This window comes from Oncorhynchus keta, chromosome 2 (assembly GCF_023373465.1).
Source record: "Oncorhynchus keta strain PuntledgeMale-10-30-2019 chromosome 2, Oket_V2, whole genome shotgun sequence".
Taxonomy (NCBI): domain Eukaryota; kingdom Metazoa; phylum Chordata; class Actinopteri; order Salmoniformes; family Salmonidae; genus Oncorhynchus; species Oncorhynchus keta.
Window position 1 is genome coordinate 27,500,429 of NC_068422.1, and position 14,214 is coordinate 27,514,642.

General features: G+C 42.4%; 1 protein-coding gene across 1 annotated transcript in view; it reads right to left on the bottom strand.

The window, feature by feature from the left end:
- Positions 1–1,052: 1,052 nt before the first annotated feature.
- LOC118366124 (transmembrane protein 150A-like) overlaps positions 1,053–14,214 on the bottom strand; it is a 72,266-nt gene continuing 59,104 nt past the window's right edge. The window contains exons 7-8 of the mRNA XM_035748545.2: positions 5,090–5,267; positions 1,053–4,437 (exon numbers count right to left, since the gene is read on the bottom strand). Of these exons, the coding sequence (XP_035604438.1) occupies positions 4,193–4,437; positions 5,090–5,267 (423 nt within the window). The 3' untranslated portion in view covers positions 1,053–4,192. The remainder of the gene's footprint in view (positions 4,438–5,089; positions 5,268–14,214) is intronic.

Here is a 14,214-nt window from a genome sequence, read left to right on the forward strand (position 1 = left end):
CTAGAAGATACTTTATACTGTTCTACCCTCCGTACCTAGTAGATATTTTATGCTGTTCTACCCTCTGTACCTAGTAGATACTTTATACTGTTCTACCCTCTGTACATAGTAGATACTTTATACTGTTCTACCCTCTGTACATAGTAGATACTTTATACTGTTCTACCCTCTGTACCTAGTAGATACTTTATGCTGTTCTACCCTCTGTACATAGTAGATACTTTATGCTGTTCTACCCACTGTACCTAGTAGCTGGATAATTTCACAAAATGAGTGCCTTTTGCGTTTAAGTAGGAAATGTGCACAAATGTCCACATGGAAAAATCAATAAATCCTATTTTTGTATATGGATAAAAAGTTGATAAATGCAGCATATCCCTCTGTGAGTCCTCAATGAGGAAGATTTGACCAACTCAGACTTACCCATAATTTGTGAAAGGGTTTTCACCTAGTTATTTGGTTGCTATGACAAATTGTTTTCTGAAGATTATTATTATTATTTTATGTGAATTAGTGATTCGTGTTAAGGTAACAAAAAAAACAGTTGTTAGGTGAACTGAACTCTCGTTTTAATATGGTGAAACTATTCCTTTTTCAATAATTATTTCAAAAGAAACATTGAATATAATGGTCAAATCATAGTGTAAAAGCAGATGAGCTAGTTCTACTATTTTTGGTCATTTTCTCGTGTTTTGTGGTGGAAAACTGAGCATAACACATCAACCATGTTACCCTACCCATAGCATAGCTAGACAGGCAAGACATTTGATCACAATTTACTTATTTTTTTTGTGAAGCTTCCATTCCCCATGTCACAACGGGATTCATGGCTGATTTAAGATTAAATCATCAACCCTGTTACTTTATTTGGCACTTGATTACCATTTGTTTGGGTTGTTATGCATGGTGTTTTGGTTTTATCATGTCCACAGACCTCAGGAACTTGGCATGCAAAGTGTATATGTACAGTATCGCTATTAAAGTGAATATACTCATGTTGAACATTGATCCCCAAGGACATTTGTAAGAGTTGGGGGAATGGGGGGACAAGAACACTTTTACAGATTTATTGTAGAACAATTTAAGGCAAATATACAAATAATCTTCCTTCTCTCATTATGACAAACACTTTTCACCTTAAAACATATGTTTCTTTGGTTTCATCAAAATAAAGGCACTTACAGGTCATCTTTTTGCATTTCAGTAGAGTATGGCACTCATTTACTTATCTGTCTGTAGGTAAGACCACAATTAAATACAAATGAGGACAACAGCTATAGAGGAATGTTCTCTACTCTGTGTGTGTGTGTGTGTACAAATAAAGGTAACCAAACTGTATCGATAATGTCTGGATGAAGCACTTACAATACTGCAACTATTTATATGGTATAATGTTGACCTAGGAAAAAGCATATGTAAAGATATGGTTCTGCATAGAACATAGAACAACTGGAACCATGGCAAGTGACCAATCAGGTCAAATATGGACAGAGCGAATGGCACTTTAACATTGAAATGTAAAATCAACCCAATGGTAAAAACAAGTTCTAAAACACAATTGAATATATAAAAATATCCCAACATAAACACAATTTATTTTACAAAGTGAAGAAAAGACTAAGCTTTCGTTAAGTCACTGATTGTGGAGAGCTGGTGATGCAACAGATTCCTGAGAGGTAAATGTTTGAAGGTAGATCAGTCAATAAGAGAGAACATTGACACGGGTCATATTCATTAAGGCATGCAACGGGAAACATTTAATGTTTCGTAGTTGACAGCAATTCAACATAGCATAGATGTAAGTTATTACTTCTAAACAAAATTACTTTTTGGGTTTCTCATATGCTTACAATTATGTTTTGATTCTAGCTTGAACAGTCGCTAAGATTATATTTGGTTGTGATCATCGCAAAATATTTTGGATGCAGAAGTTGTTAGCTAGAATGCTAACGCTCATTGACATAGGCGGTAGCAAAAGCAAGCCAAAGAGCCATTTTACTGGTTGAAGTTAGTGTTTTTTAAAAAGTATAATCCAGTTGATTTGCGATAATGACACAAGCATTATATTAAGCAGGACATTCATACAAGACTTAAATCCAATTATAATCCAAAGGTAGTGTGAAATGCACTCAAAATTAACATGTCAATAGAGGCTTTTTTTGCTGGTGTTCTATAAGAACTCCCCTGTGTTCTGCCACCAACTTGTGTGCATCTCCTTCGTGAGGTAATGTTTGCAAACACAGAAAGGGGTCTATAGAACGGCATAGAGCTCTGTGCAGTAGTCTGTGTCTCCACTAGGAGGGGCTAATGGACCACTTTTCCCCTCTACAAACATCATTGTCTACTACTGTGTTTCTATTAGATGAACTTCATTGGTCAGTGACTCCATTCAGTCCAATTTGCTCAGATTCACTTTCAAGACGTTGTGATGACTGAGGTGAATGTGAAACACTTGTGAATGGAACTATATGCTCTACATGTCTTTCTGCAATCCACAGACACTGAAGCTAATAAGGCAGCATTGAAACAGTGGAGACGTATAATTGCATTTTAAGATCTCTTAGCACAGATCTGAAAGGCATGTGGATGGTTTGACTCAGTGCAGTTAGTCAGGAGAATGGATGCGGATGGTTTACGTTTACATTCTTTAGAAGAAGACCAGCAGCAAGCAGCAGTTCCATCCTGTTCCCTTTAGGCCCCTATTCCATGATAGGCTAAAGAGACAGGGGGCAAAAAAACAAGAAGATAACCCGGGTAGCATACGGTTGTTTCAGCATTCAACACTACATTGTCGCCTTGCAAAACAAACTGTCGACTGTCGTCGTCTGAAACCGAAACCGATTGAACCCCAGCCTGACAAAAAGAAAAGCAGTGAAATCGGGAGCATAAAAGTTGTTTCTGTGATTATAAATAGATCCTCGATTCTGGACCTCTGTTTTTCAGACTTTTTTGATTCCTGGGATTTATCTTAGCTCTGGCTGGTATTAGCTGGTTTACAGTTGGGTTCTTCTAGTCCTCTTCTCCCCTCCCAACATACATACCTTTTGGGTGAACCGTACAGTCAATATGTAGAAAATAAAAGTGTTTGGAATATTATGTATAAAATACTATTGGAGGTTTGGCTTTTCATATACTCAAGTGTCTCGAATAATCATAAGGAAAAAAATATATTTTTACAGTCTGAAAAAGTCTGCATTCCAATGTACAGCTTTATAAGGCACAACGTTTATGTAGCATCAGTAGAAAAATAAGGTAACTCTGGTATCCAGATATTCCCCGGTTAAAACCATGGTTTATTGACCAGTATACTGTTCATCAGTGAAGCATCCATGTCATCAACACATTCATGGTAGTGAGTCCTCAGTCTTGCGCTACATGTGAAGGGTGTCATTTTAACCATTTGAAATATTCTAAATATTCCATGTGGCGTATTGGGAGCTGTGCGATGAGGCCCGGCTCTCATGGTATTGTTGTGTTTTAAAAGACGAATGGTGGCAGCAGGTTCATTGTCTCGTTTGGACTCTAGCACTGAGGGAAACATCAATGTCTGCTCGCTAACAGCCTCTGAAAATAATTGAGTATTTGGCCAATTCAAGTGCTTTTGTTTATTGGATTATGCTCTACATTGCACAGGCCTAGCTCTCCCACGCAGCTCTCTCTTCTCTAATGCGGTCCTCTATTTTTCTCCCAGCCTCACTCCCATGACGTCTCACTCCCTCTCTCTTTCTTTCTCTATATAGCCATCTGGTGGCCTGCCCTCCTCTCTTAATCTGCGTCGAGATGACAGTGATGTCATCAGATAGCAACAGGCTGAGACTCAGCGGCACCAGGATCACTTCCTGTAATGAGTGATGAGGCTTCTTTGGCCGGAAAACAGGGGATGAAAGAAAATAAGATTATGGTTCATTAGTGATGTGCAAACACAAGCAGGGTCTTTGGAGGCTGGGACAGGGCTGGGGACATGGGAACAGTACGAACCCACATCTCCCCCATGGTGTCCACACCGCCGGGCCTGGTGGAAATGGTAGAATCCATTCCACCAACGCTGAGCTTATATGTGGCATTGGCATAATCCACTTCACACCCTGGAATGGGGGTGTTTTGGTGTATTAGCGATGGATACTCAAAAGTCCCTCCACCTACCCCAGATTGATAATGGCACAGGCCAGCTTTTTGGCCTCTCTCCCAGGGACTACAGCATTGACATGCTCTCAGGGGGGAGCGGAATGGGACCTCCTAGGGACTCTACTTTGTGATCTCTCCCATTCGGCCCCAGGGCTCCCCCTCTGGCGAGCACCATCACAGTATCTCCTGTGACACCGGCGAACTCGAAGGCAAAGGTTCCGTAGAAGAGCATGATGGTGACGCAGAACACCCACTCAAAGATGGCCGACGCGTGCTGCAGGACGAAGCTCTCCTGGACAAAGAACACGCCACCTAGAGGCAGGAAGGTCAAGGAGCACAACTACAGACTGACCAACTAACAGACTGACATAAAGACTGACTGCCATGAGAAGAGGATGGCCATGTCCCAAATCAATCCCTGGCCCCTATGCACTACTGGAGATATTCTCCCCATTTCCCTGCTCTCCAGCCCTCCGTTCCTTCCCTTCTCTCCCCCATTCCCCCTCGATTTCAACAACACCTCTCTTTCTCCATCTTCCCTTACTCCTCCCTCTCTGATTGTAAAGATACGTACAGATGTAGGATCTTAATTTGAGCCAGTTGCAACAGGAAATGTGAATTATTATATAATTAATGGACATTTTTGTAGGGGTTGATACATTTTTCATAAGTTAAAATTCAGTCTGAATCAAGTGGAAATGACAAACTTCAGAATAATTTTAAGCCTCAAATACACATTTTCTGCAACAGGGTGATGAAATTAAGATCCTACATCTGTAGTAGCCTTTGCTTGTGCGAGCCAGAGCGGCTCATAAGAGTGGGAGTCGATCTCCTGTTTCTGTAGTGTGAGACAGCTTGACATACAAGTACACCCCCCTGGACAGGATGCTAGTCTATGCAGGGCCTTGGTTGTGAAGATAATAAGATCTGTGTTGAGTACGGTTCAATATATTTTGCAGGATATTAAGCACCAACGTGATGAAGGCCAGTAGTGTCATGCCCAGTCGTAGGTGAGCCAGGCTGTATTCTCCCTGAGTCTTGGCCAGCCTGTAGGTTAGAGCTGACTGCAGACACACAAACAGCATACTGGTGGGGAACGCTACCCCTGCCCCCACATAGTGGAGGATCTTAGCATTATCCACCTGCGAAGAAAGAAAGAAAAACAAAGAAAGATGCATTTATTAGTATAGTATGGATTATCATTGTCTCAATGAGCATTGAACAAGTCACATAGAAACACAATCACATATGATGCTAGATATCAGTTGAAAAGCCCTCTCTCTATTCTGGCCTCTAGTTTTGCTGTGTCTCAGTTTGGCCAGAAGGGGGCAGCAGTAGCCAGTCATTGAAATAGTGAGTCAGGTAACACATTACTCCTTCTATCCTTTCTTTAAAGTGAAAGAGATACTGTAGAGAAAGGCTGAGAGAAAGAATGAAGGAAAGCAAGAGGAGAACCAGAGAGAGAGAGAAACAAAATAGGGCAACCAGTGGAGCACAAACAACATTGTAAACAACAAACATCATGTATCTGTTTACTTATCTTCCCCTACTATTCATACTACAACGATCTGCACCTTGTTAAAAACACTATATCTGAAATGTCTATCCATTTCAAACCTTCATGAATGTTTACTGTTCCTGTTTTATTGTTTGTTGTTTTTTCGTTTCTTCTGACTTGTGGTTATTGTTTATTTTTGCTTGCTTTAGCAATGCAAACATAATGTTTCACATGCCAATAAGGCTCCTTTCAATTGAAGAAAGAAAGAGAAAGAGAGAAAGACAGGTGAGAAAGCGATAGAGATGTGAAGAAAGAGGCCAGCGGTACAGTATAACACCTCCTTCTCCCTCCAGCCGCAAACACACAATACACAAAGTAGCATGTGACCACACACACACACACACGGTCTCATGGGACCTGATAACAGAAAAGCACATTCTCTCAAAGTAGTAATGCAGGGTACTGACCAGACCAAGGGGACCAAAACTCAATGAATGAATGACATGTATTTATGTATCAAGTTGCCTTTAGCAACTAATAGTTAGTTCTCCCAGAACTACTACATTCCATTGGGCTCCCGAGTGGCGCAGCGGTCTAATGCACTGCATCTCAGTACAAGAGGCATCACTATAGTCCCTGGTTTGAATCCAGACTGTGTCACATCCATTTGTGATTGGGAGTCCCATAGGGTGGCGCACAATTGGCCCAGTGTCAACAGGGTGGTCCTTCTGTAGCTCAGTTGGTAGAGCATGGCGCTTGTAACGCCAGGGTAGTGGGTTCGATCCCCGGGACCACCCATACGTAGAATGTATGCACACATGACTGTAAGTCGCTTTGGATAAAAGCGTCTGCTAAATGGCATATATTATTATTATATTTATCATTGTAGATTAAGAATTTGTTCTTATCGGACTTGACCAAGTTATGAAAATTACTATAATATCTGTTTCTAAGTTAGTTCATAATAGCTAGGCTAACACAGGGGACCGACCAGTTGATCAGACCAAGGGATTGAGCTACAACAACACCTTTTCTTCACCCTCACTAACTCAGTATGAAATTACTGTATGTTTTCTAGACTCTCCCTCAGAGATTTCATTCATCTCCAAGGCTCTTCCTATAACCAGGCTTCATACACGTTTGGGAATTACATGACTTACATGACTAAATTTCCATGAACAATAATTGGCGGCGTCTCTATGTACGTATAAAATCGACACTGGGAGGCTGCTCTCTGATCCCATCTACACATCTCCTGTCGTTCTGCAAGGCACTTAACCCCCACAAAGTACAAAGATGTTAGACATCTGTATAAAACACATATGGTTAACCCTCAGCCTGGAGAGCTACATCAAGGTCCGATTGAGCAGCTCATTTCTAAAATGTGGTTTGTTTAGAGGGGGACTGGAATAAAAGCCTGCATACACATTAGCTCTCCTTGAAGATGGTTGACCACTATTGATGTAAAACATTGCAACCTAATACATTTTATGCCTTTTGAAATCATTCTATCTTCAATATTTCAAAGATCAAATGGCTATGGTAGTCTCCAAATGTTTTTATTCTGCTGAAGCAAGCCCACAAACATTATTCAGGAAATGTACCCTTTATAGTTGTCGTTTAAAAAAAAATGACTTAACTACCTTAGAAGTGTATACTTTGCAGGCTGACTAGTATCTATCGAGTTGCGATGTCCATTACGTTGGATGCCACGTCCATTACGTTGGATGCCACGTCCATTACGTTGGATGCCACGTCCATTACGATGCCACGTCCATTACATGCCACGTCCATTACGTTGGATGCCACGTCCATTACGTTGGATGCAACGTCCATTACGTTGGATGCCACGTCCATTACGTTGGATGCCACGTCCATTACGTTGGATGCCACGTCCATTACGTTGGATGCCCAACTCAACTGAAAGTATCTACGAAACAAGTTTTGAAGCCACATGATGCAAAAGAAAGGCTACATCTAATATTCTTTCCTAAAATTAGTGTTTGCGATTCATATGATTAGATTAATTACGATTGAACTGAATCCCAACTAATTCAATTGTGAAGTGAATCGTTTGTTTCGTCAAAAATAATAGTTTATATAAATCAGATGAATCGTTGAAAAAAGTAATTCAACTTTGCATGTCCTTATTTGTGAGTTTCGGGAGAAAGTTTTTGGGGACATGATGAAAACATGAATACATGCTAATAATAGCTAAACAGTTAACTAGAGGGTACAATATATGTTTTGAATTGGCTACCTAGTTATTAGTTTGTTCTCAATCATATTTTATAGGCGGCCTACCTGCTGCTGCAATGTCGAATGTATCTCATCTATCCTTGAGCAACGGCCCACTCGTCACACACACTTGCAGGTGATGTGCACCGACGCGCTAAAGTGTCATTCCGATCATGTCTGATATCTTGATTGACTCATGAAATATTTTTAAACTTTGCCTAAATAAATTACATTAACTGAAATTATTAAATACATTTCCATGACTTTTCCAAAACTTTGGGGATTTCATCATTTTCAAAAAAAATTCAAGGCCTGGAAAACACCATTTTAAAAGTCTGTGATCATATAACTTAAAGACAAATGGTCAGAGATGACAGCTAAATAATTAGTGTGTTACTGTAACACAGATACCAGTGTTACAGATAAATACATCATGCAGTGCACTCTCCTCTCCTCTCCACCCCTCCAACAGCAGTGTCCATTAGTTAAATCCTACTGCTTCTGGTCCGACACCTTCCCATTTAGCTGTCACACTCCACTAGAGCCGAAGAAAGGAAAGTACATGAGAGCACACACACGCACACACACACACAAACACCAGTTGAGCGGAGGAGAGGAAAGTACATGAGAGCACACACACACACACACACACACACACACACACACACACACACACACACAAACACCAGTTGAGCGGAGGAGAGGAAAGTACAGCCTTTCTGACAATCTTTCTAATGTAAACACCATTAGCTAGCCATATGTTCTAATGCTGCCCGCCCCGTAGTCACTGTTCTCTCATGTCTCCCTCTCGTTCCCTGCCTGGGAACTATAATTAGCGAAATGTGTGTAGTATGTCTATCAGTGACAGTTGTGACATTTAAGATGAGGACAATAATTGATTTTATGAGCCTTATTTCTATTACAGCATATTGCATGACAGTCATTCATATTCCATTCACCCAGCTCAATGTAACATCGATAGGTTTAGGCTACTACATGATACTCAAACTTTCCCTATACCCATCATGAGGTTGCTACAACCTAGCCTATGAATTAACGTTTACAACGCAGGTTTACAGGTCGAGAGATTTGACTAATCAAGGTGAAAGACAGTGACACATTCAATACCACCTTGCACATTCTTTCCTGCATCTAGCTGATCTAGGGTGTAATCATTAGTCCAAACAGTTGCAAACGTGTTTCTATCGGACAACTTCAGGTATGTTTATCACCATTTCGTTACGTTTGCTTCACTTTCATAGCAGCCACATGCAACAGCATGATCCCTTTGTTGTATAATTACTTCTCGCATCTACGCGCTCTCCACCTCACTTTTTCCCTTCGTTTGTGGACTTCAGTGCACAACACACCAGCTGTCTGTGACGAGGCAAAAAAAACTTTCCAAACCAAACCTTTATATCATAACTGCTAACTGCTACACGCAGCCTACATCGCTGTCAGAACTAACACGTTAGTAAACCCGCTACAATCATGTAGTATAGTGTACAGTCAGCAGCAAGCAGTTTAGCAGTTACACCAGCGGGTCCCGGTGGCAATAAATTATTAAAACCAAAAGCATACCTTGACTTGGAAGAATTCCAGTGTTGGATAGCCATAGTCAGCTAGCTAACATAGCATCCCTCTCTGTTTGAGTGTGCTAAACTAGCTAGCTGTATTCGCTTGCTAAGTGAAAGTGAAAAAATGTATACAACTAAATAGCTCTCTCTCTCCTCTTGCTTCTCCTTAATTTTGAAGGAAATTCATTTGTTCAAAACTGTTAAACTATTGCCTTTCTCTCTCTTTGAGTCAAGTACTTACCACATTGTATGTACAACAGTGTAGCTTATGCTTTCAGTAATAGATTAATTCTCTGAGCCTTTGATTGGGTGGACAACATGTCAGTTCATGCTGCAAGAGCTCTGATAGGTTGGAGTATGTCCTCTGGAAGTTGTCATAATTACTGTGTAAGTCTATGGAAGGGGTGACAACCATGAGCCTCCTAGGTTTTGTATTGAAGTCAATGTACCCAGAGGAGGACGGAGGTTAGCTGTCCTCAGGCTACACCATGGTGCTACCCTACAGAGTGCTGTTGAGGCTGCTGTAGACCTTCATTGCAAAACAGTGTTTTAATAAATTATTTAGTGACATGTGAATATATTTTGTACAGTTTTATCTATAAATGATCACTTTAAATGTTTGACTATTTTCATGAAATTCACTGAGGAGGATGGTCCTTCCCTTCCTCCTCTGAGGAGCATCCTATGTATGTGTGCGCGCGTGTGTGTGTGTGCGTGTGTGTTTGTGCGTGTAACAGAGCCAGGAAGTTTGTTGATATACTGTAGAGACGCTCTAAATCAACAAAGAAGAGTAGGCACATCTACTCTCAAAAATGAGTCGCTGAGTGTTCCCTCAGAAAGTTAAGAGATGGGGGGGAAAGAAGAGGAGGGGGGATGTGGAGGAGAAGGTTAAGGGAGTAAGGAGAGAGTAAGGGAAAGAAGCGGGTGTTGACAGAGGGATGGAAGTGGAATGGAGAGAATAGATGGAGACGGGAGGACAGGGGTCTAGTATATGCAGAGGAATAGGTATGGAGATAATTGAGGAAGAAAGGATTAGGGGAAGAAGGGAGAAGAGGGGTCTGGAGTGTTTACGGAGTGTTTACGGAGAAGCGAAAGGTGTCTGCATGCTTCCAGCCGAAACAGTTTGGAAGAGTTTGTGCATATATTATGATGACATTTTTAGACGTTTTTGTTTCAGGCACACCCCAAAAGAGCCAAAGTTGATAGCCAAAGTCTACGCCACTTCGTCTGTGATTGGTCAACAGTAGGGCTTCTTCAAAAAAGTATGTCATTCAACGAGAGAAGTCGTTTTCGTGTATATTTTTTTCATTGAGAAATACTGCACACAAAATCTTAGTTAGATATAAAATTGCGCGGCTAAGATCTCCTCGGCAAAAATGTAAACATTTATGACAGATTTCTTGAGTTACCTTAGATTAATTATGACTAATTTGAGGAAGTGTATACTGGCTAAGGCGTCTCATGATTAACAAAAATACTATTTTTCAATTTTTCAAAAGAAGGTCTCTTAAGGCAGTACGCTAGCACACTCGTTCGCCTAGGACCCGCCCCAGAGAGAGAGCAAGTCTGGGGGGACAGGAGACAAAGGGCCCTCTCTCCTCCCCCTCTCCTCTCGTCCCCACATCTCCTCTCGTCCTACTCCTCCCCCTCTCGCCCCCCACTCCTCCCCCTGTCCTCTCCTCACCCTTCTCCTTTCCTCTCACCCCCCCTCTCCTCTACTCCCACTCTCCTCCCCTCTCGCCCCCCACATCTCCTCTCGTCCCACTCTTGACCCCACTCCTCCCCCTCTCGCCCCCCACTCCTCTCCCCATTCTCCTTTCCTCTCACCCCCCTCTCCTCTACTCCCACTCTCCTCTCGCCCGCCCCCTCCCTCCCTCTCCTCTCCCCCTCTCCTTCTCTCTCACCCCCCTTTTCCTCCCCTCTCACCCCCTCTCCCCTTACCCCCTCTCCCAATCATCTCCCTCCCTCATTCCCTTCTCTCCTCTCTTGCTCTCTCCCACTAGAGGACTCTGGAGTTGACCTTGGCAGGCAGCTAAAGCCAGGATGTCATCAATCTACCTGTCGGAGGCAGGGTGAAGAGTTTGTTTAGGGCACTGATACACACAAACATACACAAGCAAAACAACAACTCTTGGAAGTGTTTACTGGTGATATCCTGTATTTATTATGTTGCTAATGTGGCCTTACTGAATGAAACAGCTGCAGACTGTAGATAGATGGAGGAGAGATTGGGTGAGAGGGACAGGCAGTTCAGAGGGAATGGCAATGTAGAAGACAGAATAGTGGACAAAGTGGAGGATGCAGAGCGTAGAGAAAAGAGAGGGTTAATTGTTAAAGAGTGAATAATAAGTTACGAAAGAGGTAGGAAAGTCAGTGGAGGGAGGTGTAAAGGAACTAGGGATGGGGTTAGAAAACGGGAGGCCTATACTAGAGTCCTGTGTGTCTATGTGGCTGTGTGTGAGAGCGACGAGTGTGTGTGTCTGGTGTGGCTGTGTGAGAGCGACGAGTGTGTGTGTCTGGTGTGGCTGTGTGAGAGCGACGAGTGTGTGTGTCTGGTGTGGCTGTGTGTGAGAGCGACGAGTGTGTGTGTCTGGTGTGGCTGTGTGTGAGAGCGACGAGTGTGTGTGTCTGGTGTGGCTGTGTGTGAGAGCGACGAGTGTGTGTGTCTGGTGTGGCTGTGTGTGAGAGCGACGAGTGTGTGTGTCTGGTGTGGCTGTGTGTGAGAGCGACGAGTGTGTGTGTCTGGTGTGGCTGTGTGTGAGAGCGACGAGTGTGTGTGTCTGGTGTGGCTGTGTGTGAGTGTGTGTGTCTGGTGTGGCTGTGAGCGACGAGTGTGTGTGTGTCTGGTGTGGCTGTGTGTGAGCGACGAGTGTGTGTGTGTGTCTGGTGTGGCTGTGTGTGAGCGACGAGTGTGTGTGTCTGGTGTGGCGACGAGTGTGTGTGTCTGGTGTGGCTGTGTGTGAGCGACGAGTGCGTGTGTCTGGTGTGGCTGTGTGTGAGCGACGAGTGTGTTTGTCTGGTGTGGCTGTTTGGGAACATGTGTAGACAGGTCCAGAGAACCTTCAGTTGTCTCTAGGGGAGAGAAGGAGAAAGACAATCAAACTGACTGCCAGTCATGTCTTTCACACCTCTGCCTGCCTGTCTGTGCACATCCCCTCATCTTTCCTCTCTTTCCCTTTCCTTTCCTCTGCTCTCAGAGAAGAAATGTGTAGGTCTCTTCTCTCTTTCCCTCTCCTGCTTTCCTGTGCCCAGAATCCACAGAGGGAACACTCACAGTTGTGTACTATTTACATCCTCCCCTCGAGTGTGTGTGTGTGTTTTGGTTTTACTATCCTTGTGGGGACCAGAAGTGAAACAAGGAAAATTCGGATCAAGTGGGGACATTTCACTGGACATTTCACTGGACATTTTAAAAGGCTATTTTAGGCATAGGGTCAGAATGAGGACTAGGGGTTCGTTTTAGGGTTAGGAGTTGGGGTCGGGTTTATGGTTAGGGGTTTAGAGTTAACCTCTGGCTTCGAGCAATCCCGTATCCGGGAGCGTAATCATAGCCTCAAGCTCATTACCATAACTCAACGTTTCCTATTCATGAAAATCGCAAATGAAGTGAAATAAATATTTTGAAACACAAGCTTAGCCTTTTGTTAACAACACTGTCACCTCAGATTTTCAAAATATGCTTTAACCATAGCTACACAAGCATTTGTGTAAGAGTAATGATAGCCTCGCATAGCATTAAGCCTAGCATTCAGCAGGCAACATTTTCACAAAAACAAGAAAAGCATTCATATAAAATCATTTACCTTTGAAGAACTTCGTTTGTTTTCAATGACGAGACTCAGTTAGATAGCAAATGTTCATTTTTTCCAAAAATATTATTTGTGTAAGAGAAATAGCTCCATTTTGTTCATCACGTTTGGCAAAAAAAACACAACAGTCAACACAACACCAAACTTTTTTCCAAATTAGCTCCATAATATCGACAGAAACATGGCAAACCTTGTTTAGAATCAACCCTCAAGGTGTTTTTCACAATTCTATTCGATGAAAAATCATTCCTGGCAGTCGGTTTCTCATCCGAGGCAAACGGAAAAATACTGCAGCTGGAGATTACGCAATAATTGCGACGGAGGACACCAAGCGACCACCTGGTAGATGTAGTGTATTATGGTCAATCTTCCAATGATATGCCTACAAATACGTCACAATGCTGCAGACACCTTGGGGAAAACGTGGAAAAGGTTAGCTGACTCCTAGCTCCTCCACAGCCATATAAGGAGTCATTGCCATGAGGCGGTTTTAAAAAAATGCAGCACTTCCTGATTGTATTTTTATCTGGGTTTTTTCTGTAACATCAGTTCTGTGGCACTCACAGACAATATCTTTGCCGTTTTCGAAACGTCAGAGTGTTTTCTTTCCAAAGCTGTCAATTATATGCATAGTCGAGCATCTTTTCGTGACAAAATATCTTGTTTAAAACGGGAATGTTTTTCATCCCAAAATGAAAATAGCGCCCCCTCTATCCAAGAAGTTAAGGTTAGGTTAGGTTTAGGTTGAGGGTTAGGGGTTAAAGGAAATTAGGATATGAATGGGAATGCAGTGTTTGGTCCCTACAAGGAAAGTAAAACAAACATTGTGTGTGTGTGTCTGAGGCCATCTATTCAGGTCCTCTCCTGTCGGTCTAAAAAGGTCTGAGTGATTGACCCCTACCATACCCTACCCTGTCTTGTCTTACATAACACAACATAATATCCTAATGGTGTCATTATAGCCTAG